The sequence below is a fragment of the Leptonotus elevatus genome, chromosome 17 (genome assembly GCF_054856555.1).
Source record: "Leptonotus elevatus isolate MCC_2025b chromosome 17, RoL_Lele_1.0, whole genome shotgun sequence".
Classification (NCBI taxonomy): domain Eukaryota; kingdom Metazoa; phylum Chordata; class Actinopteri; order Syngnathiformes; family Syngnathidae; genus Leptonotus; species Leptonotus elevatus.
In genome coordinates, this window is record NC_141255.1 from 3,540,191 (window position 1) to 3,561,399 (window position 21,209).

The window sequence follows — 21,209 nt, forward strand, 5'->3', positions numbered from 1 at the left end:
TTCAGTATTACCCGACTTTCGGCTCTTCTGTTGTCTCACTTGCATTTTTCCCCAGATGTTCTCTATACGGATAAGAGACACATAACAAAACATACAGTGACAGTGGTTCCTTGATTCACCAGCAGACTGGCCAACCCGACTCCAACTCCTGATGTCACCCACTAGGCCACATCCCTTAAAGCCACACACCCATCAGACAACCACTATGGTACATACAGTAATCACATTTCATAACACTTTCATATTTTGCAAGCAATACAGAAAAACGGGTCTCTGTATGGCTACCTGAGAGCTCTCTGTTCTTCTGCCAATTGCTCTCTCACAGCCTTCAATTCCCTCAGCAGAGCCACGTCGGTGCCATTCACCCACGTGTACACCACATCGATGGGCATGGGCAAGCAAAGCCTACAGGAGAATGCAAAGGAAGCTCAGCTGTCAGACAGCGCAAGGTAATATTAGTGCCTATTTGAGGGTCGAGAAATGTACTTGCGCTAACCTGCTTTGAAATGATTTGCCACCCAAGTTGTCTCTATAGGAGTCAAACAGCACATGGTACTGGTCTCGGCTCCACTCAACCACAACCTGAAGGGAGAAGGCAATGGACAACCCTGGAATATTAGCCACATATAGTGCTGTGCTGCTTTTTTCCTTGCTTAGATTTAAATGAAAATTCCTCCTCAAAGCTGCTCTTTGAACTTATTTCTGTGTTGGTTGTCCTTATATTGTTATGCGTTTATAAGTGTCCATCTGCAACAGTTCAAAAACGAGTGACGTCAGATTGACAAATGACCATATAAGGCATGAAGAGTGCCAATATCGATAGTACCTTTCCTTCTAAAACAAGTGAGTGTTCTACTGTAAAGAGCTTTGAAGTGAATTATTTCGTGGCCGAATTCTAAAGAAGCACCCGCTCGAAGCAATCGGTGGAGCAAAAACATCTACAATGGGGCACAAGATGATTTTTGGCTCGGGTTTGTCTTGGAACTGCGCTTTTTGTGCTCGGAGTCTGGCAGCAAGAAGTTAACAGCTGCCGCCGGCAGACGACGAGAACAACTAAATGTATTCAAATGCTAACTGTGTACACAAGCGAGATGGAGCACCTTACCTCCCCGAACTGGAAAGCTGACACAATCATGAGGACGATGCCTCCGAAGCAGAGGTAGAGCCCATAGCGGTGGGACAGACAGGTGTACGTCTGCCTTTGAAGCAGCTTCAGCACCGAGTTGACGACTACCATGGCTCTCCGGGGCCAACCATAGCGCCGCATTCATTCGACAATAGCGAGCAAAAGCAGCTAAATAAACACAAGCATCACAAGCAAGTAGGATTAGTCAGCTGACCGTCAGCACACATGACAGCCATTCGTGCAGACCACTTCTTCGGCGGCGTTTATGCTATCGCGCCTCCGTAGTTGGTCGACCCCTAGCGGCGGGGAGGAACAAACAAAAGACAAATATGCGATATATGTAATATTTGTTGTGGAAGGATATTTCATATTTGTAAAGAACTTATCAAAATAGTAGAGGCATTTGTCCCAAAAAAATTTCATAAAAACTTATACGTACACTTCACAGTTGAACACCAGTTAATTTACTATGTTTTAGAAAGGAGTAGCCTCGAGGCTTTTTTTCACTTTCATTTTTCTTAAGCTCTTTTTTATTAATACAATTGCATGTTATATAAGAAGGGAGTAGAGGCAGTTATGAAATCACACGGATGGTGCCACATGTTATTCTCATGATTGCATTAAGTGGAACTGCTGAGCGAGGACCGGTCTCACCAGTTTAATGAGGTTTTTAATGCACACAAGAATGGATAAATGTACATTCCACACCAGGTGTTGAACTTGCCTTGGGCATATTCTCAGAAGAACTCAATGGAGCACTTCTAAAACAATCCCAGCTACAACAAAGTGCTGTAGGTCTACACGTTTAAATTTACAAACCCAATTCCCAAAAAGTTGGGACGTTGTGTTAAAATAAATAAATAACTAGAGCTGTCATAGTTAAAGCGTTAACTCATTGATTAATCATTAAAAAAATATGTCATTATCACGTATTAACGCAGATTAATCACACTATTAATTTTAACCGCAGATTATCCTAGTTTGACACGGATGGTTACGTTTAAAGTAGTGTAGGTTGTGCATTTAAGTAAAGCATTTAATAAATGTTTGCATCTGACATCCAGAATATTTGTTCTAGTCAAAATATTTGGGTCTTTTTTTCTTCCATTTTAAATAATGCAAGTAATTAACTGATTAGAAAAAGAGAAAGATGAGAACATGCAGTGGATCCAAAATGTGGAAGACATCCTCATAACATTAAATGTTGAAAGAATTAACACCCATTCGGACTGATTTGGCCTTGATTGGAGAGGGTACAGGTGAGATACCAAAAGATGACTAATTGGAGGGATGACATTGTAAATATGACAATGGATCGTGACAAGTTTAACTCATTCACTGCCATAAATTCATTAAAAAAGATATAAAAAATTAGGGGCAACAGGCAATATTTTTTTTTAATTGTAATTAATCGTATGACTTTACGAGTTAACTCACGATTAATCGCAAATTTTATATCTAAAATTTATATCTTAAACTAATAGAAATAGTTCAAATAAATTTTTATAGCCGTCAATGGCAGTGAATGAATAAAAAAAAGAAAACATTTAAAATTGTGGGCGTCAGGTGATTAAAATTTTAATTGTAATTAATCGCATGACTTTACTAGTTAATTCACGATTAATCACAAATTATATATCTGTTCTCAATGTACAATAAAAAAATTCTAGCTTTTCATACTCTTGTTAACAAAAGAGGGGGGAAAAAGTTAAACTAATATAAATAGTTCAAATGAATTTTCGACGTTTATAGCCGTCAATGACAGTGAATGAGTTAATGAATAAGTTAATCAACTGCTTAAAACACTTCCAAATGAAGTGAGACAGGTGAAACCCAGTCAGGAGTTCCACCATGAACAAAAGAAGGCCAGCCATGGAAGAAAAATCCCTAATTTAGTTTGTAGCCAAATAACTTCAAAGCTTGTTGCTCAAATCAGAGGCCAAGTCCAAGAAACTACACAGAAGGAGACTGTTAACGCACCTTTTCACCTCAATAGATATCTGAGGTTCTAGTAATCTGGAAAAGTCTCCACAACACCCACCAGAGACATAAATCGGAAGATTGCTACAAACAAAAATATATATTTTTAAAGCAATCAAATTTAAGGTGTGAATGTACAATTACAATATATATTTTTTTTATTGATGTGAAATTGAAAACGTGATCTTTTGATGTGAGGATTTTCAGACCCAAGAAGACTAGACACTGCTACCAGCTAAATGTGGATCCTTTTAATAAAGTAAATGTTCACAACTATTCATATTGGTTCAACCGTAAAATTATTTGCACAAAACATGTATTATTCGTTTTTCATTACCTTGAAAAAATAAACGGTTTACAGGTGATGCAAAATTGAAACAAACATACAAGATTATTTCATTTTCTGCTTCACTCATGTTTGGGCAATAGAGCATCTTAATTCCTGACACCCACCCTTACAGGTAACTGCTTGCCAAGATTGCCTCTATTCATTCAACAGGATTCCAACGTTGGGCTCAGTCAAGAACAGCGGCGCGCGTCAACATGGTACTCAAGCTGCTTCACAGGCTGCCATGCACCTGCTCGTCTCACCGATACAGAATCGTAGCTTACTGCATGGGCCTCATTCTTACGGTGCTGTCATTTCAGCTGATCGGAGAGGTGAGTTAACTCTGGTTTTGCTTGCCAAAAATGTCTGCGTGGTTTCAATTATAGGAAGAGTTAGGATACGATTGTGACAGTAAACAATTGATATCTCATTATTATTGTTTGTTGTAATGGGATATTTGTAATCTGTTAAGAGTTTTGAAGAGGCATTTATCAAAGTGTCAAAAATGAGCACCCTAACACTGTAGTTGGCATATTTTTGGATGCTAATTTGCTGTTGTCACAACTTGTTTTGCAAGTGGAAACAATGTGGCAGGTTTGAGTGATTTAAGTGCACACGAAGTTAAAGTTGTGCGAGATCAAACGGACGATGATATTTCAGTATCCTTCCTCACCTGATGTGAATTGCATACATGCAGTTTGTGGAAGAGCGCAGTTGGGACCGGTTTCGCCGGTTTCATGATGTTTCTGATGTGCACGAGAAAGTGGATGATTGTACGTCGTTCCATAGCAGGTCAGTAATCAATCTCGGGAATGTGTGTGAAACTCTTTTTTTCATGTTGTCATGCCATTTTGTTTGCATCGTGAGCGAGGTTAGTGTTCTTGTTTAGTTAACACTGACCTTACCCCAAGCATTAATAAACATGATGCCAAGAAAAGATGCCACGTAACCAGTTCTAGGGATGTAACAATATCCAAATATAATTATATATATATATATATATATATATATATATTATATATATATATATATATATATATGTGTGTGTGAACATCACGATATTGTGCAAAGGTTGGCGATACAAAAAAGCTGTCGATACTGTATAAAAACGCATGATACTTAAAAAAAAAAAAAAGGTCATATTGAACAGCAGTGACAGAGAAATAGGCTTGGCGATGTCATGTCACATGCTCCTATTGGCTCAAAAGCAGCGCAAAGTGTCATGGTCTACATAGTTCACAATATTGCATTTGTTCGGCTGAAGTGAGCAAAAAGTAATGCTTTTGGATGGAGACGTTGAAAAATATTTGCTGGTATGACTGATGTATGAGAGTAATAGCTGCTGCAATGGCCAAAACCTTCCTAATTAAAATTAAACTGCACTAATTAACTAACCACCAGAGGGTGCTAGAACTGCAAACATGGAACACAACTTCCCTTTTTAACAGCGGTGCTGCTTTTAGTATCGTAACACGACGACGACGACGACGACAGCAGCAGCGATATTGCCGTGATTCGTTACAGCCCTACCTAGTTCTGACAAAAAAAAATGTGTAGAGCAACATACATTAAGTTAATTTTAACTTTTGATTTATTTTGTTGTAATATTGTATGCTGCCTTTTCGACCTCATGTCTTGTAGAGAGTGCACGCCCATACCCATTGATCTGGTATACACGTGGGTGAATGGCACAGACGTGGCCTGGCAGACGGACTTCATGCAGGCTAAAGAGCAACTGCCGGAAAAACAAGGAGTTTTGAGGTATGTGAGGAGTGCAAAGCTAGGGAAGGTGACCAGCTCAATGACTTATTGCAAACACTTTGACTGAGCTGTACCATCCTCATTTTTGAGGTTGAGGCCTACTTATTAGGTCCAAATGGTACAATGCTGAAAAGGGCAGGACACGGGTAGTGAGTAGTAGTTCTACCAGTTCGAGGCGAGATTATGTTGATTATGCAGTGCCTAAACAACAGTACAAACCAGTAGTCAAAGAAGTAAACGAAAAATTAGGTTAATTGTGTATAGCAATTTGGAGTGGCCACACCCTATGGGTAGACCTGTTTGAGAATCAACAACAGCACGTATGCCCATTAGTTATTAAAGGTTTCCTGGAGTTGCTGCGCAGGCACAGTGACGACAGACGGACTTGGCCTAACTGATCCAAGAGTCAGGGAACCCACCCTGGGGGATCCAGTCCACAGGAGACCACCCATGACAAGAGACCCAGGGCGGTCTGCCAGAGTCACCTTGGCACCCCAACCAGCCCCCTTAGGGTGGATGCAGAGACCTCAATACAGTAGAGTAGCTGGACTTTCACATGCCCTGGACCAGCCCTAACAGAACCATGAACAAGGCCAAGAGTGTGGAATATTTATAGTGTCAGGTGGAGGTGGGTACTTAGTGTAAGATTTAAGAGGCTAGTTACCTGCGGGGCAGACCCGTCCACCTGGACGAACACCGAAAAAGGGGCCAGCTCATCCCACATCTACCTATGCCCCCCAAGGCAGTCCTGCACTGCAGCGCCCAATACCAGTCTTGAAGCACGGATGGCGGATGCGGCAACAAACCAAGAGGCTCCCACAACACCCACAGCTCAGAGTTTGTGGCGATTTCATGTTGACATGCGGGTTCCATTTTTTCTTTCCAAAATCAAACTTAGCAGTATCCAAACCACATACACGAAAGAAAAATAGACTTTCAAGCCTTTTTACATCTTGTGTCTAGAAGGAAACCACGATGCCCGTTGTCTCAATGCATTGCAGCACCCATGCTGGTGCTTGAACCTGCCCTACCGGCCAAGATCACCACTCAAGAGCTACCCTCGGTTTTGCCCTCCTTTTCGACCGCCAAGTCGTTGCTTCGGTTGACCAAACCCCTCCAACCCTCCGATGCTGTCTCCGTGGTCGTCTTCCATTCCCAGGCTGACGGTAAAGCTCTGCAACTGGCTGATGTAGCCAATAATTATTAATGATGTTACTAGGAGTGACCTACTCTGTCAAACTCATGGCTGGCTCCATCATGACAGTAAATAATCTGTTTGTTGTGTTTACGACTAACCTCCGTTTTTTGCACGTCTCTTCTTGGGTTGTCTTCCAGCTGAAAAGGCCTTGACAGACACGCTCAACGATGACGTTGAATTCTCAATCGCCAAATGTTACCTGGTGAATTTTGATTTTCAAGGATGTTCTATTGGCGTCTCAACATGACATCAGCACTTCACATCAGGCTGTATGTTGTGTTTTCCAGACCACAGACAAAGATGCCCCAGGTCTGATCCAAATGCAGACTCTGGCCTACCTGAGCGGCTTCTCTGGGTCCTTCAAAGAATCACAGGAGCTGCACGCTAAATTGCCTGTCACCATCACTGACAGGATCACTGCGGTAAAGCTGCTTGTCCATCAGGGAATTATTTTGTTCAGTTACTGCTTTGTGGTGTCATTTTCCATCCAATGACGTGACATCATGGCTTGTTTGTAAATGTGTTCCTCAGTTGGAGTTGTACCCAGAGGCCAGCATCACTCTGCTCCACCTCAAAACTCCACAGAATTTGACTGATCTCGTCCACGAGGCTCAAGATAAACTGAAGATGGATGGGAAGGAGCTGGACATCAGTCCTGTGTACATGTTTTGGGACATGAGTGCCATCATAAAGGTTGTACATCACTGCCGTCAACAATCAACATATTGTATGAGTGGTTCCGAAAATTGATTGATTGATAGATCAAGGATGGATAAATTAATGCCGATCTGACATTGTCAAACATATTCTCAGTTCTCGCAGATGCACCCTGTCCCCACAGAAAAAGAGACCCGAGATTTTCTCACTCCTAACCGCTTTGAGGACAATGGTGCACTCCTCTATTCCTTACGCTCCGTGGAGAAACACGCTCCTTGGGTGCGTCACGTCTTCATCGTCACAAACGGACAGATTCCCTCCTGGCTGAACCTGAAAAACCCGCGAGTTTCGATTGTCACACATCAGGCAAGCCTCATCTGCCAACTGCTCGATTAGAACATTCTTTGACAGGAATTCCTTAGACTAGAAGTTTTAGTGATCAGATCTAGATACGAGTGATTGGATTTTGTTTTTCTCTCAGCTTACAGGAACCTGGTTAAACCTTAATGTGTGGCACTTTGCAGTGCTCCTAGATCCTTTATCCCAAATTAACAAGTATGGCCTCTCTGAATTATAGGAAATCTTCTTGAACCAGAGCCACCTCCCCACCTTCAGCTCCCCCGCTATAGAAAGCAACCTCCACCGCATCCTTGGAATCTCACAGAAGTTCATTTACCTCAATGATGATGTGATGTTCGGCAAAGACGTATGGTTGGACGACTTCTACACCCCATCCGATGGGCAGAAAGTAAATGGAATGGAATACACAACCATTCACTAGTGTGGTACCCTGCAAGGTTCTGTGTTTGTACACTTGGACTTTAACAGCTTGCAAACATATTTTCTTAATAGCTAACCCTGAGAAAGCTTTGTTCTCGGGTTCAAATTCGTGTAGATCATAGGTCTCAAACTCCAGTCCTGGAGGGCTGTAATTTAACATGTTTTAGGCGTTTCCCTCCTCCAACACACCTAATTCATAATATTCAAACCTGATAATGCTGATGAATTGATTCAGGTGTGTTTGAGTCGGGAAACCTCTAAAACATGCAGGACTGCGGCCCTTGAGGACCTAAGTTTGAGCCTATGGTGTAAAATAGATCATGTCTTGTTGGACAGAAATGGACTCCTATTTCTCCAACTTGCGTGTGACAGAACACTGAGAAAAGTGTCTTCTTGCTGCTTGGCAGGTTTATCTCGCCTGGAATGTCCCAGCATGTTCAAAAGGCTGTCAAGGAGATTGGATCAAGAACGGGCTCTGTAACCAGGCATGCAACAATGCTGCCTGTCAATGGGACGGAGGAGACTGCAAACGTAAAGTGATGAACAACAGTCGTGCCACACAATTGGACTATTCTGCCTTTAAATACATTGTCATGCTTTTATTTGACTTGTGCAGTAAGAAACCGCAGGTTTATACACAGCGCTGCTGATGGCGACTTTTCTCAAGCTAACAAGACTCAGGCAACCAGGCAGAGGTCACGATCGACACAAAAACCATCGAGCTTCTTCGCAAATGAGAATAAGAACAAAAGAGATCCCAAAATCCAGGAGAAGGTCAAATACTTTCAAGACCTACTTAAGTATGGCCAATTCTAACTTTGTATAGTATCTTGCAATCTTAAGTGGCAAAGTTTCCTTTATATTTAACAGGAAGAGGATCATCTACAAAGAGCCTTAACATATGAGACGGATGGTGCCGCCATTGGCCGAAAGCTGCAAGAAACTTTTGTCGACACATTGCGCTACGTAGACAGTCTATACAACCAAAGGTTTGGCCCCTCGGCCCGAAAAGTGATTGCACATGCGCCCCATATGATTGACAAGCTTGTGATGCAGGAGCTGCAGGACACGTGAGGACTCGAAGTTTTGATTGCAGGCCTTCTTTCAGGGCTGCCTGCTAAGGCTGCCTTGCTCTTTTTTTTGTGTGCAGATTCACACAAGAATTTCAGAAGACCTCAAGCCACCATTTGCGTCATGCAGATGACATGCAATTTGCCTTTTCCTACTTTTATTTCCTGATTGGTGTCAGGCAGCAGGCTAACATCTCAGAAGTGTTTCACACTGCTGACAAAGACCGCTCTGGCGTTCTGTCTGATAATGAAATTCAAGCTCTGGCCATGCAAATCTCCAAACAACAGCTCAAACCCGAGGTGGGTCTGGTTATAAGATATTTACTGAACAACTGCTCAAAATAATGTATATTGAATCAGACATCCAATATTATTCTGTGAATACTTCAAGGACTTGACCCGTTTGAGGAATCAGTTGATCAACTGCTTTCAATCACTTCCAGAAGAAGTCAGCCAGATCCACAGGGCGAAACCCAGTCAGGAGGTCAAGAACCTTACATTTTTGCTTTGCGCCTTTTAAAATGTTAGCAGCTTTTGACAAATCAATGGTTTCCAGTCTCAGGTCACAGAGGAACTCGTCATGAACTGCAAGCCTGTCACAGATCGCATTCGCAGTACCTTTGCAGACCAGAAGAAGTACAAGTGAGAGTTTTTCTGACACCACGTAGAGATTAACAACCTCCTCTGCTAAAACGTTGACTGTCCAACAGGTATAAAATCATGGGTTCAGAAGATGTACACTTCAAGTTGATCAACAATGACCTGGCTGACGCGGCTCACATATTTCATGACATTCATCAACAACCAAGGTGAGAAACCTCCAAGCGTTAAAAAGCAATTCAGTTCCTGCTGTTTGTATAGCTTCTGTACTTCCTCTAACAGGAAGTTCGTCTGCATAAATGATGAGATTGACCATACCAAAAGCAATGCTAAGGAAGTGAAAAAAAAGTTGATGGAATTTTACCAATCCATGTTCCCGCAACCGTCACAATTTGAGCTCCACAAAGACATGCCCAACAAGTTCCTGCACATGGATGAACATCGGGAATGGTAGGAATCATGATGAAGGCATTAGTTCTGCGGAGGACGCAAGAGCAGAGTTTGCAGAGCAGCTTGCACAGTAATCCACACAAACACACAATGGGCACGCACCAAAAACAAGACCAAAATGTAACCATACCGCTCATTTCCCAGGCAAGCTTACCAGAACAAGATGCGCTTCTATAGATACTCTGCCATTGTGGTCCTTGTCATCTTCGCTTTCAAGTTCTTCGCCGCAAAGGTCAGGATCCATGAAAAGTTTATTTACCCATTCAATGGCCATCACTCACACTGTCCCCTTTTTTTTTGCAGATGGCTCACCTGAGACAAAAGCTGCTGCGTAAATGCAAAGAGGCCAAGTACGAGAAACTACAGATAATATGAAGGAGGACGACGACGCCATCCGGTGACCCAGAAGAAGACTGCCATGGTGTCTTTTTGCCACTGGGACCCAGAAGGGTAATCAAATCTATCTGTGTAGATCCTCAGTCATCCAGGTCATGGTACGCTGGAAAAGCAACGCCCTAACCGCTGGCACCCCTGGAAAAGTCCAGTTGCCTCGATTCAAGTTTTGTGCATTTCGGAAACAACTCCAGTGCTAGACGCGTTTACCTTATTTTTCCTACCCTGAAGCATTTTTATGAATTAAGAACTAAATGAACAAATGGAAGGATTTTGGATGGTATTATCTTGCCTTGAGAGACATGTTATCTCACATATTAAAACAGTTCCTGAGTGTTGAAGAGGGTCTTCTGCCCAGATTTAGTCATAACTGTTTTAATTTCCTTATTTCCTCAGTAAAGCTTTGTGAGTGTTATCGCAATGTCTCCAGGTGCCGTCATGACTGAGACCTACTGTATTTCCACATCAATGGGACATCTGTCAATGTGTTTGAATGATGTTTTTAAAAGTCTTATCTCATGTATCATAGTATAAGAATGTTGTAAGTCCTCTGAAATCTTTGCACTTGTGAGAAGCTGCAGCCATTGTCTGTCACTCACAGGTGCCCGGAATATTCTGTAAAAATAAAAGCTTTGAAGCAACTGTTCATCGATCTCCAGCCTGTATTCAGATAATCAACATTCTCTCTCCCCGAAAGAAAACGAACACGCGGAAGACAAAGCTGTTCTTCTAACAGTGTCCCTAGAAAGGTTATTTTAGTTAACGCTAACTAACGTAATAACTACTAAAATAGAATTTTCGTTAACGAAATAAACTTTTTTTTTTTTTATCTGAAAACTAACTGAAACTACATTATACGTTTACAAAACTAACTCAAATGTCGTGGTTCTTACCCTTGTTAGCGGAACTAAACCCCACGAGTTTCCTATGTACACCAACCAAGCCGAACCGCTGAGACTGACCCACCCAACCCTGGGGTTCGATTGAACCCAGGTTAAGAACCACTGCTATAATTATGGCAAAAATGTTCTTTGGTTCCTCTTTAGCAATTAATTAAGAAGCAACGTCATCTAGCAGCAGGCAATACAAAAGCGCCACAAGCTGGCTTTGCTCCTAGTTTTATGCTTAGTTTTTGTTAGTTTCGGTGTAGTTTTTTCATCATGTATTACTTGTGTGCAAGATAGTAAGTGTTGTGTAGTAAAAAATAAAACAAAAACGTTTGTCTTTTGGCCTGAATGGCTCTCCAGCTTTTGTCATTTAACTCAGCTTGAAATGCAACACTAGGTAATATGTCCTTACCTTATTTGGTTCATATATGAAAATATACAAACAAGGCCAACTAGCTTTATTAAATTTGGGTTGTGATGAATCTAACTTTCAAATAAGTTATTCCCTGCACTTAAGTCTGTGGACTGTGGACCGTAATTCATTTGCAGAAGTGGGCATTCCATCAATATTGACGAAAGGTCTGTCAATCCGTCATAGACGGACGCCCATTTTTGTTGACAATTGACGGGAAACTTTGAGTGGACGAATTTAGCATTGACGAAAGTGAGTTTTGGGGGGTGAAAAAAAGTATTTCCATTACACCTTTGCAAAATACTTCTCAAATAAAACGTAAAAACTTTTTGCCGATATTTGAGAGTTTTTTTCCGCAATTCCTGTTCATTCATTGTTCATTTATTTCAGGCAGCAATCAACAATTTATCAATTCCCTACAGACAATACTCAACTAAACCTAGCCTGAAAATGAGTGTGAGGAAGAAAAACTTATTAAGTCCCACCCCCAATCTCATTCATATCAAACTATGAAAACTAATTTAGCTACTTTCCTGCAAACTTGCAGTAACCAACTGCGGTTTCCATGAACACTGAAAAAAAGATGTGTCTACAAATAGAACTAAAACAATGTGTTAATTAACTAACGTGACATCAAAAGCTCATACCAGTAATGGTAATGAAAATTAACAATACCGGCCTGGGTAAGAGACAAACAGCACATGCACTATCACAATAAGATTGAGAGCCACTCTCCAAAAATTGAAAGCCTTTACGAACTGTTCTAAATTAAGGTCAGATCAAATCTAGGCATTTTCTTTCTTTTATAAAAATAGATTGTAAGTTATTAAGTAGTAATTCATGAAAAGCTTTATGCAAGAGTATTAAAGTATTGTACTTTATAAGGTCATGTAATGTAAACAACTTTGACTGAATAAATAGACTATGAGTGTGACCAGAAAAAACGACTTTGACGTAAAAAATTAATATGAACCATTTCTATTAGTTTAACAATTTTTTATTTCATTTTATTTTTTATGAAAACCTTTTTTTTTTTATTGTACATCAATAACAGATATAAAATTATCATGCGATTAATTATGATTTAACGCCCCATATTTAATTTGTTTTAAAAATAGGCCGATCAGGCGATTTTTTAAAAATTGTAATTAATCACATGACTTCACTAGTTAACAAATTTTATATCTGTTCTTAATTTACAAAAATAAATGTTTCTAGGTTTTCATACTCTTGTTAGCAGAAGTGGATTTTTATTTTTTTTTACTATTAGAAATAGTTCTAATGATTTTCTGACATCTATAGCCATCAATGGCAGTGATTAAAATCAATGAACAAACGTAAAAAAAAAATTCATTTTCTGTTCCGCGACTGTAAATTGCTGACGCCCACTCTTACAAGTTAGCTGTTTGTCAACATTGTATCTACTCATTCAACAGGATTCCAACGCTGGGCTCAGTCAAGAACAGCGGCACGCGTCAACATGGTACTCAAGCTGCTTCACAGGCTGCCATGCACCTGTCCGTCTCACCGATACAGAATAGTAGCTTACTGCATGGGCCTCATTCTTATGATGCTGTCATTTCAGCTGATCGGAGAGGTAAGTTAACTCTGGTTTTGCTTGCCAAAAATGTCTGTGTGGTTTCTATAGGAAGAGTTAGGATAACTTACAATTGTGACAGTAAACAATTGATATCTCATTATTATTGTTTGGAAAAGGTAATTATCAAAGTGTCGAAAACCACAGCCAAACACCGTAGTTGGTATATTTTTGGATACCAAGTGGCTCCTAATGCATCAGTTATAATGGATGGACTAATTAAAAACTTGTTTTACAACATAATGGAAACAATGGTGCGGGTTTGAGTGATGAGTGTGCACATGGGTTGGAGTTGTATAAAATCAAACGGATGATATCTCAATATACTGATGTGAATTGCATACATGCAGTTTGTGGAAGAGCGGAGTTGGGACCGTTTTCGCCAGTTTCATGAGGTTTCCCATTTGCACAAGGAAGTTGATAATTGTACGTCGTTCCATAGCAGGTAAGTGATCAATTTCAGAAATATGTGTGAAACTCTTGTTTCATGTTGTCATGCCATTTTGTTTGTACAGGGAGCGAGGTTAGTGTTCTTCTTAAGTTAACACTGACCTTACCCCAAGCATAATTTTTTTTTGATGATGCCAAGTACCCAATTCAGAGATGTGACATTACGATATGAACCTCACGATACGATAATTATCACGATATTGTGTGGAGTTTAGCGAGACAATAATAGCTCACAATACTGTTAAAACATGTCCTCTTTAACTACATCCATAAACATCCTCTTTGGTCCACTATGTATGAGCACAATACAGACCAACAAGTCCTCGTTCCTCGACTTCTTCATGTCTTGTAGAGAGTGCACGCCCATACCCATTGATCTGGTATACACGTGGGTGAATAGCACGGATATGGTCTGGCTGATGGACTTCATGGAGGCCAAAGAGCAACTGGCGAAAAAACAAGGAGTTCCAAGGTAGGTGAGGTGTGCAAAGCTAGTGAAGGTGACCAGCTCGATGTTTATTGCAAGCACTTTAACCGAGCTGTACCATCCTCATTTCTGAGGTTTGGGCCTACCTTATGTGCTCCACTTGTCTCTCCACTTATTAGGTCCAAAAGGTACAATGTAGAAAAGGGCAGGACAGTACTAGTCTATCAGTGCGTGGTGGGATAGGGATTGATTATGCAGTGCCTAAACAACAGTACAAACCAGTAGTCAAAGAAGTAAACAAAAACGTAAGGTTAATTTTAAATTTTAATTTGGAGTGGCCACAGACCCTGCAACTAGATTAAATGGGCATGGGTCTACAGAAACATATTGGGGAATCAACAACAGCAAGGTTACACATTAGATGCGAAAGGTTTCCTGGAGTTGCTGTGCAGGCACAGTGAGGACAGACGGACTTGGCCTAACCCATCCAAGAGTCAGGGCGGCACCCACCCTGGAGGGTCCAATCAACAGGAGACGACCCATGACCAGAGACCCAGGGCGGTCTGCCAGACTAACCTTGATACCCCAACCAGCCCCCTGAAGGTGGACGCAGAGAACTCAATACAGACAAGTGGAGCAGCTGGATTTTGACATGCCTTGGACCAGTTCCCAATAGAACCATGAATATGAGCGAAGAGTGATTTGTGAGGAATATTTATAGTGTCGGGTGTGAGTGTATACTAGGGCTGGAAAACAAAGTCGACAAGGTCTGTTGGGTCGATCACAAAAATTGGTTGACGCAAAAACAAAAAAAACAAAAGCGGATGTGGCACCCGAAAGTTGCCGGAACCATAATTTTGTGTTTCCGCGCGGCCATCAACAAAACACTACTTGGATGCTTCCTAGGATTTGTTTGTGGTCTCTTTAGACTGAAAAGGGAGACAATTGTGGTTTTACGTATTACTGCAAAGCAGAGCTTTAAACACGGAAATGTGAGGCACATGACGGCGAGCCGACCCGCTGCATCGGCGGCTGCTCAATGCGCACCCTCTGCTGGAGGTAATAGTAATGCAACTTTAAGTCTGTGTGCGTTTCAAAGTGTATAAACACAGAACAAAGTTAATCTCCGCCAAGCGTCTTCCACTGATTACTTGATGAATCGATTGGGATAATTGATAGGTTAATCGATCCAGAGTGTACCGATACCCCCCAAGACAGTTGCGCACCAGTCTTGAAGCATGGATGGCGGATGCGCCAAAAAAAACAAGAGGCTCCCACAACTGGTCCCAAGGCTAGCCTTGGACCCCTCACCCACAGTATTTCATATTGACATGCAGATTCCATTTTTTTCTTACCAAAATTAAACTTAACAGTATTCAAAACACATACAAGAGAGAAAAATAGACTTTCAAGCCTTTTCTACATCTTTTGTCTAGACAGAAACCACACTGCCCGTTGTCTCATTGCATTGCAGCACCCATGCTGGTGCTTGAACCTGCCCTACCGGCCAAGATCACCACTCAAGAGCTACCCTCGGTTTTGCCCTCCTTTTCGACCGCCAAGTCGTTGCTTCGGCTGACCAAACCCCTCCAACCCTCCGACGCTGTCTCCGTGGTCGTCTTCCATTCCCAGGCTGACGGTAAAGCTCTGCATCTGGCTGATGTGGCACATAATTATTAAACTCATGGGGCTCCATCATGACGGTAAATAATCTGTTCATTGTGTTTATGACTAACCTCGTTTTTTTTTTTGTATGTCTCTTCATGGTGGGTTGTCTTCCAGCTGAAAAGGCCTTGACAGACACGCTCAATGATCACAAATTCTCAATCGCCAAATGTTACCTGGTGAATTCTGATTATCAAAGATGTTCTCTTGGCGTCTCAACATGACATCAGCACTTCACATCAGGCCGTATGTTGTGTTTTCCAGACCACAGACAAAGATGCCCCAGGTCTGATCCAAATGCAGACTCTGGCCTACCTGAGCGGCTTCTCTGGATCCTTCAAAGAATCACAGGAGCTACGAGCTAAATTGCCTGTCACCATCACTGACAGGATCACTGCGGTAAAGCTGCTTGTCCATCAGGGAAATCTTTTGTTCAGTTACTGCTTTGTGGTGTCATTTCCCGTCCGATGATGTGACATGTTTGTATATGCGTTACTCAGTTGGAGTTGTACCCAGAGGCAAGCATTGCTCTGCTCCACCTCAAGACCCCACAGAATTTGACTGATCTCCTCCAAGAGGCTAAAGATAAACTGAAGATGGATGGGAAGGAGCTAGCCATCAGTCCTGTGTACATGTTTTGGGACCTGAGTGCCATCATAAAGGTTGTACATCACTGCCCGTCAATAATTAATACGAGTGGTTCCGAAAATTGATTGATTGATGGATCACGGATGGATAAATACCGATCTGACATTGTTGAACCTATTGTTCTCAGTTCTTTCAGATACAGACTGTCCATACAAAAAAAGAGACCCGAGATTTTCTCGCACTTAACCGCTTTGAGGACAATGGTGCACTCCTCTATTCCTTACGCTCCGTGGAGAAACACGTTCCGTGGGTGCGTCACGTCTTCATCGTCACAAACGGACAGATTCCCTCCTGGCTGAACCTGAAAAACCCGCGAGTTTCAATTGTCACACATCAGGCAAGCCTCATCTGCCAACTGCTCGATTAGAACATTCTTTGACAGGAATTCCTTAGACTAGAAGTTTTAGTGATCAGATCTAGATACGAGTGATTGGATTTTGTTTTTCTCTCAGCTTACAGGAACCTGGTTAAACCTTAATGTGTGGCACTTTGCAGTGCTCCTAGATCCTTTATCCCAAATTAACAAGTATGGCCTCTCTGAATTATAGGAAATCTTCTTGAACCAGAGCCACCTCCCCACCTTCAGCTCCCCCGCTATAGAAAGCAACCTCCACCGCATCCCTGGAATCTCACAGAAGTTCATTTACCTCAATGATGATGTGATGTTCGGCAAAGACGTATGGTTGGACGACTTCTACACCCCATCCGATGGGCAGAATGTAAATGGAATGGAACACGCAACCGTTCACTAGTGTGGTACCCTGCAAGGTTCTGTGTTTGTACACTTGGACTTTAACAGCTTGCAAACATATTTTCTTAATAACCCCGAGAAAGCTGTGTTCTCGGGGGCAAATTTGTGTAGATCGTAGGTCTCAAACTCCAGTCTTCCAGGGTCGTAATAAAGCATGTTCTAGAGCAGGGGTGCTCAAGTTCGGTCCTCGAGAGCCCCTATCCAGCCTGTTCTCCATGTTTTCCTCCTGCAGCACAGCTGAATCTAATGATCAGCTAATCAGCAAGCTTTGCAGAAGCCTGATAATGAATCAGGTGTGTTAGTGGAGAGAAACATGGAAAACAGGCTTGACAGGGGCTCTCGAGGACCGAACTTGAGCAACCCTGTTCTAGAGGATCCCTCCTCCAACACATCTGATTCAAACCCGATAATAATCCCGATCATTTAATTCAGGTGTGTTGGAGTCGAGAAACCTCTAAAACCTGCAGGACTGCGGCCCTTAAGGACCTACGTTTGAGCCTATGGTGATCATGTCTTGTTGGACAGAAATGGACTCCTATTTCTCCAACTTGCGTGTGACAGAACACTGAGAAAAGTGTCTTCTTGCTGCATGGCAGGTTTATCTCGCCTGGAATGTCCCAGCATGTTCAAAAGGCTGTCAAGGAGATTGGATCCAGAATGGGCAATGTAACCAGGTGTGCAACAATGCTGCCTGTCAATGGGACGGGGGAGACTGCAAACGTAAAGTGATGAACAACAGTCGTGCCACACAATTGGACTATTCTGCCTTTAAATACATTGTCATGCTTTTATTTGACTTGTGCAGCAAGAAACCGCAGGTTTATACGCAGCGCTGGTGATGCCGACTTTTCTCAAGCTAACAAGACTCAGGCAACCAGGCAGAGGTCTCGATCAACACAAAAAACACTGCGTTCCTTCTCGTATGAAAATGAGGACAAAAGAGATCCCAAAATCCAGAGCGTACAGCATGGAAGAAAACTGATGAGTGACACGGAAGTGGTCGGCAGGACAGATCCAATGGGGATGATGCTCCATCAGATGCCTTCTAACAAAGGCTTCCTGCTCTGGATGAAGGTAAAATACTTTCAAGACCTACTTAAGTATGGCCAATTCTAACTTTGTATCGTATCTTGCAATCTTAAGTGGCAAAGTTTCCTTTTTATTTAACAGGAACAGGATCATCTACAAAGAGCCTTAACATATGAGACGAATGGTGCCGCCATTGGCCGAAAGCTGCAAGACGCTTTTGTCGACTCACTGCGCTACGTAGACAGTCTATACAACCAAAGGTTTGGCCCCTCGGCCCGAAAAGTGATTGCACATGCGCCCCATATGATTGACAAGCTTGTGATGCAGGAGCTCCAGGACACGTGAGGACTCGAAGTTTTGATTGCAGGCCTTCTTTCAGGGCTGCCTGCTAAGGCTGCCTTGCTCTTTTTTTTGTGTGCAGATTCACACAAGAATTTCAGAAGACCTCAAGCCACCATTTGCGTCATGCAGATGACATGCAATTTGCCTTTTCCTACTTTTATTTCCTGATGAGCTTCAAGCAGCAGCCTAGCATCTCTGAAGTGTTTCACACTGCTGACAAAGACCATTCCGGCGTTCTGTCTGATAGCGAAATTGAAGCTCTGGCCATGCAAATCTCCAAACAACAGCTCAAACCCGAGGTGGGTCTGGTTATGAGATATTTACTGAATAACTGCTCAAAATAATGTATATTGAATGTGACATCTGACATTATTCTGTGGATCCTTTAAGGACTTGACCCGTTTGAAGAATCAGTTGATCAACTGCTCTCAATCAATTCCAAAAGAAGTCAGCCAGATCCACAGGGCGAAACCCAGTCAGGAGGTCAAGAACCTTACATTTTTGCTTTGCGCCTTTTAAAATGTTAGCAGCTTTTGACAAATCAATGGTTTCCAGTCTCAGGTCGCAGAAGAACTCGTCATGAACTGCAAGCCCGTCACAGATCGCATTCGCAGTACCTTTGCAGACCAGAAGAAGTTCAAGTGAGCGCTTTCTGACAACATCTAGAAATTAACAACCTCCATTTATCTGCTAAAAAGTCGACCATCCGACAGGTATAAGGTTCTGAATTCAGATGAGGTACACTTCAAGATGATTCACAATGACCTGGCTGAGGCGGATCGCATATTTGATGACATTAATAGACGACCAAAGTGAGATGAAACGTCCAAGCACTAAAAAGTAATTCAGTTCCTGGTGTTTCTATAACTTCTGTACTTCCTCTAACAGGAAGTTCATCTGCATTAATGATGACATTGACCACACCAAAAGCAATACTATGGGAGTGAAAAAAAAGTTGACGGAATTTTACCAATCCATGTTCCCGCAACCGTCCCAGTTTGAGCTCCACAAAAACATGTCCAACAAGTTCCTGCACATGGATGAACATCGGAAATGGTAGGAATCATGATGAAGGCATTAGTTCATTGGAGGGAACGAGCAGAGCTAGCAGAGCAGCTAGCACAGTAATTCACACAAACATACACACATAAAAAAAAGACCAAAATGTAACCATCCCGCTCATTTCCCAGGCAAGCGTACCAGAACAAGATGCGCTTCTACAGATACTCTGCTATTGTGGTCCTTGTCATCTTCGCTTTCATGTTATTTGCCGCAAAGGTTAGAATCCATGAAAAGTTTATTTACCCATTCAAGGGCCATCACTCACACTATCCCCTTTTTTTTTTGGCCGCAGTTGGCTCACCTGATACGAAAGCTGCTGTGCAAATGCAAAGAGGTCGAGTACGAGAAACTACCGATAACATGAAGGAGGAGGACGTGCTGTGGTTTGGTTAGTTTTGTTGTCTTTTGTCTATCATGATCAGTGTTTTTTTTTATGTTTTTCTTGTGTCTCCCTTTGTCTCATCAAGTGTGTTCGCATCCACCTGTGCTTGTCTTCCCTCCCCCTTTTTTTCCCAGCCATTCAGTTCCCTCAGTCACGTGTATCTTATCCAGGTGTGTCTCATTGACTAATTAGTGAAGGTGTGTCTCGCTTCTGTTTTTGCTCACTCTGTGACGGTTCATTGTCGCTCTCCCGCATCCTGCTGTCCCCTCACCAGGTCACTGAGTTTGTCACTTGGATGATGTACTTTGTCATTTTTGCGTTACCTGCCAGTGCCATGTTGACCACCTCGTTTTTGTTCTATTAAAACCATTTGGACATCATCCTTGCCTCGCTGCCTTGCTTCCCCGTGAAAATAGGTCAGGGGTGAAAAAAGTGAGAAGCATTTGGACCAAAATGTTGCCATTAATATTCGTCGGGCACTCGTCAAACGGGTTGGGGGCATGCGGTGGACGAAGGGATGGCAAATTCAAATGTTCAAAATTTTACGGCGGCAAGAAAAACTGTTTGCAAAAATACGAACATCTTTGCTACATTTATTGGACCATGGATGGATGTTGAAAAAACAGCATGCGCTGTGTTCAAGTCGGGATGGGTACCTTTCGCATTTGAACCGGTTCCGTTCCAATTGTCAGCATTGGGGTATCGATACTAGTACTGAACCGTACAAATTTTCGGTACTTTTGTTCTGTTGTTTGTGGTAATACATGTTAATTTATTTAACAATAAAATAATCATTTTATAAAAGAACATTCACTTTAACAGTGAACGCAGTGAATGAATGTAAAACACAAGAGCCAGAGAGGATGGAGTAAAAAAAAAAAAAAAAAATCAAGGTAGCTACAACATTAACTCATTCACTGCCATTGACGTCAAAAATTCATTAGAACTATTTCTATTAGTTTAACATTTTTCTACTTTTGTTAACAAGAGTATGAAAACCTACATTTTTTATTGTACATTTAGAACAGATATAAAATTTGTGATTAATTGTGAGTTAACTAGTGAAGTCATGCGATTAATTATGATTAATTTTTTTTAATAATCTTTAAGTCGCGTCAGGCGATTATTATTTTTTAATTGTAATTAATCGCATGACTTCACTAGTTAACTCACAATTAATCACAAATTTTATATCTGTTCGAAATGTACAATAA

At 41.8% G+C, this 21,209-nt stretch overlaps 3 protein-coding genes across 6 annotated transcripts in view; 2 read left to right on the forward strand and 1 right to left on the reverse strand.

The window, feature by feature from the left end:
• LOC147159276 (N-acetylglucosamine-1-phosphotransferase subunits alpha/beta-like) overlaps positions 1-1,587 on the reverse strand; it is a 43,099-nt gene extending 41,512 nt beyond the window's left edge. The window contains exons 1-4 of one of the 3 annotated variants that reach the window (XR_015090457.1): positions 1,106-1,587; positions 497-582; positions 286-405; positions 12-62 (exon numbers count right to left, since the gene is read on the reverse strand). Coding sequence is in view for 2 of the 3 variants with exons in the window: in XM_086058592.1 (XP_085914718.1) it covers positions 12-62; positions 286-405; positions 497-608; positions 1,106-1,271 (449 nt within the window). In the remaining variant the exon portion in view is untranslated. Of the gene's footprint in view, positions 1-11; positions 63-285; positions 406-496; positions 609-1,105 lie in introns of all 3 variants that reach the window. The other 2 variants (XM_086058592.1, XM_086058591.1) reach the window with 2 other exon arrangements.
• On the forward strand, positions 243-10,069 carry LOC147159279 (N-acetylglucosamine-1-phosphotransferase subunits alpha/beta-like). Its single transcript, XM_086058595.1, has 18 exons — positions 243-449; positions 3,606-3,766; positions 4,132-4,226; positions 5,076-5,195; positions 6,159-6,361; positions 6,531-6,595; positions 6,681-6,815; positions 6,925-7,086; positions 7,207-7,416; positions 7,628-7,798; positions 8,238-8,361; positions 8,447-8,604; positions 8,701-8,900; positions 8,981-9,200; positions 9,292-9,384; positions 9,457-9,542; positions 9,611-9,709; positions 9,783-10,069. The coding sequence occupies exons 1-18, from the start codon at positions 416-418 to the stop codon at positions 9,952-9,954; spliced, it is 2,508 nt and encodes an 835-aa protein (XP_085914721.1). The 5' UTR covers positions 243-415; the 3' UTR covers positions 9,955-10,069.
• A 260-nt stretch (positions 10,070-10,329) lies between these two features.
• On the forward strand, positions 10,330-20,375 carry LOC147159280 (N-acetylglucosamine-1-phosphotransferase subunits alpha/beta-like). Of its 2 annotated transcripts, none has more exons than XM_086058593.1 (20): positions 10,330-10,400; positions 13,079-13,239; positions 13,590-13,684; positions 14,042-14,161; positions 15,553-15,755; positions 15,899-15,960; positions 16,046-16,180; positions 16,282-16,443; positions 16,557-16,766; positions 16,978-17,148; positions 17,777-17,900; positions 17,986-18,254; positions 18,351-18,550; positions 18,631-18,850; positions 18,942-19,034; positions 19,107-19,192; positions 19,265-19,363; positions 19,440-19,607; positions 19,742-19,829; positions 19,906-20,375. In XM_086058593.1, exons 2-20 carry the CDS (start codon positions 13,123-13,125, stop codon positions 19,975-19,977), a joined length of 2,694 nt encoding a protein of 897 aa, XP_085914719.1. In that variant the 5' UTR covers positions 10,330-10,400; positions 13,079-13,122; the 3' UTR covers positions 19,978-20,375. The 2 variants fall into 2 exon arrangements, with proteins under 2 accessions (XP_085914719.1, XP_085914720.1); XM_086058594.1 differs by having other exon boundaries at positions 19,113-19,192.
• The last annotated feature ends 834 nt before the right edge of the window (positions 20,376-21,209 follow it).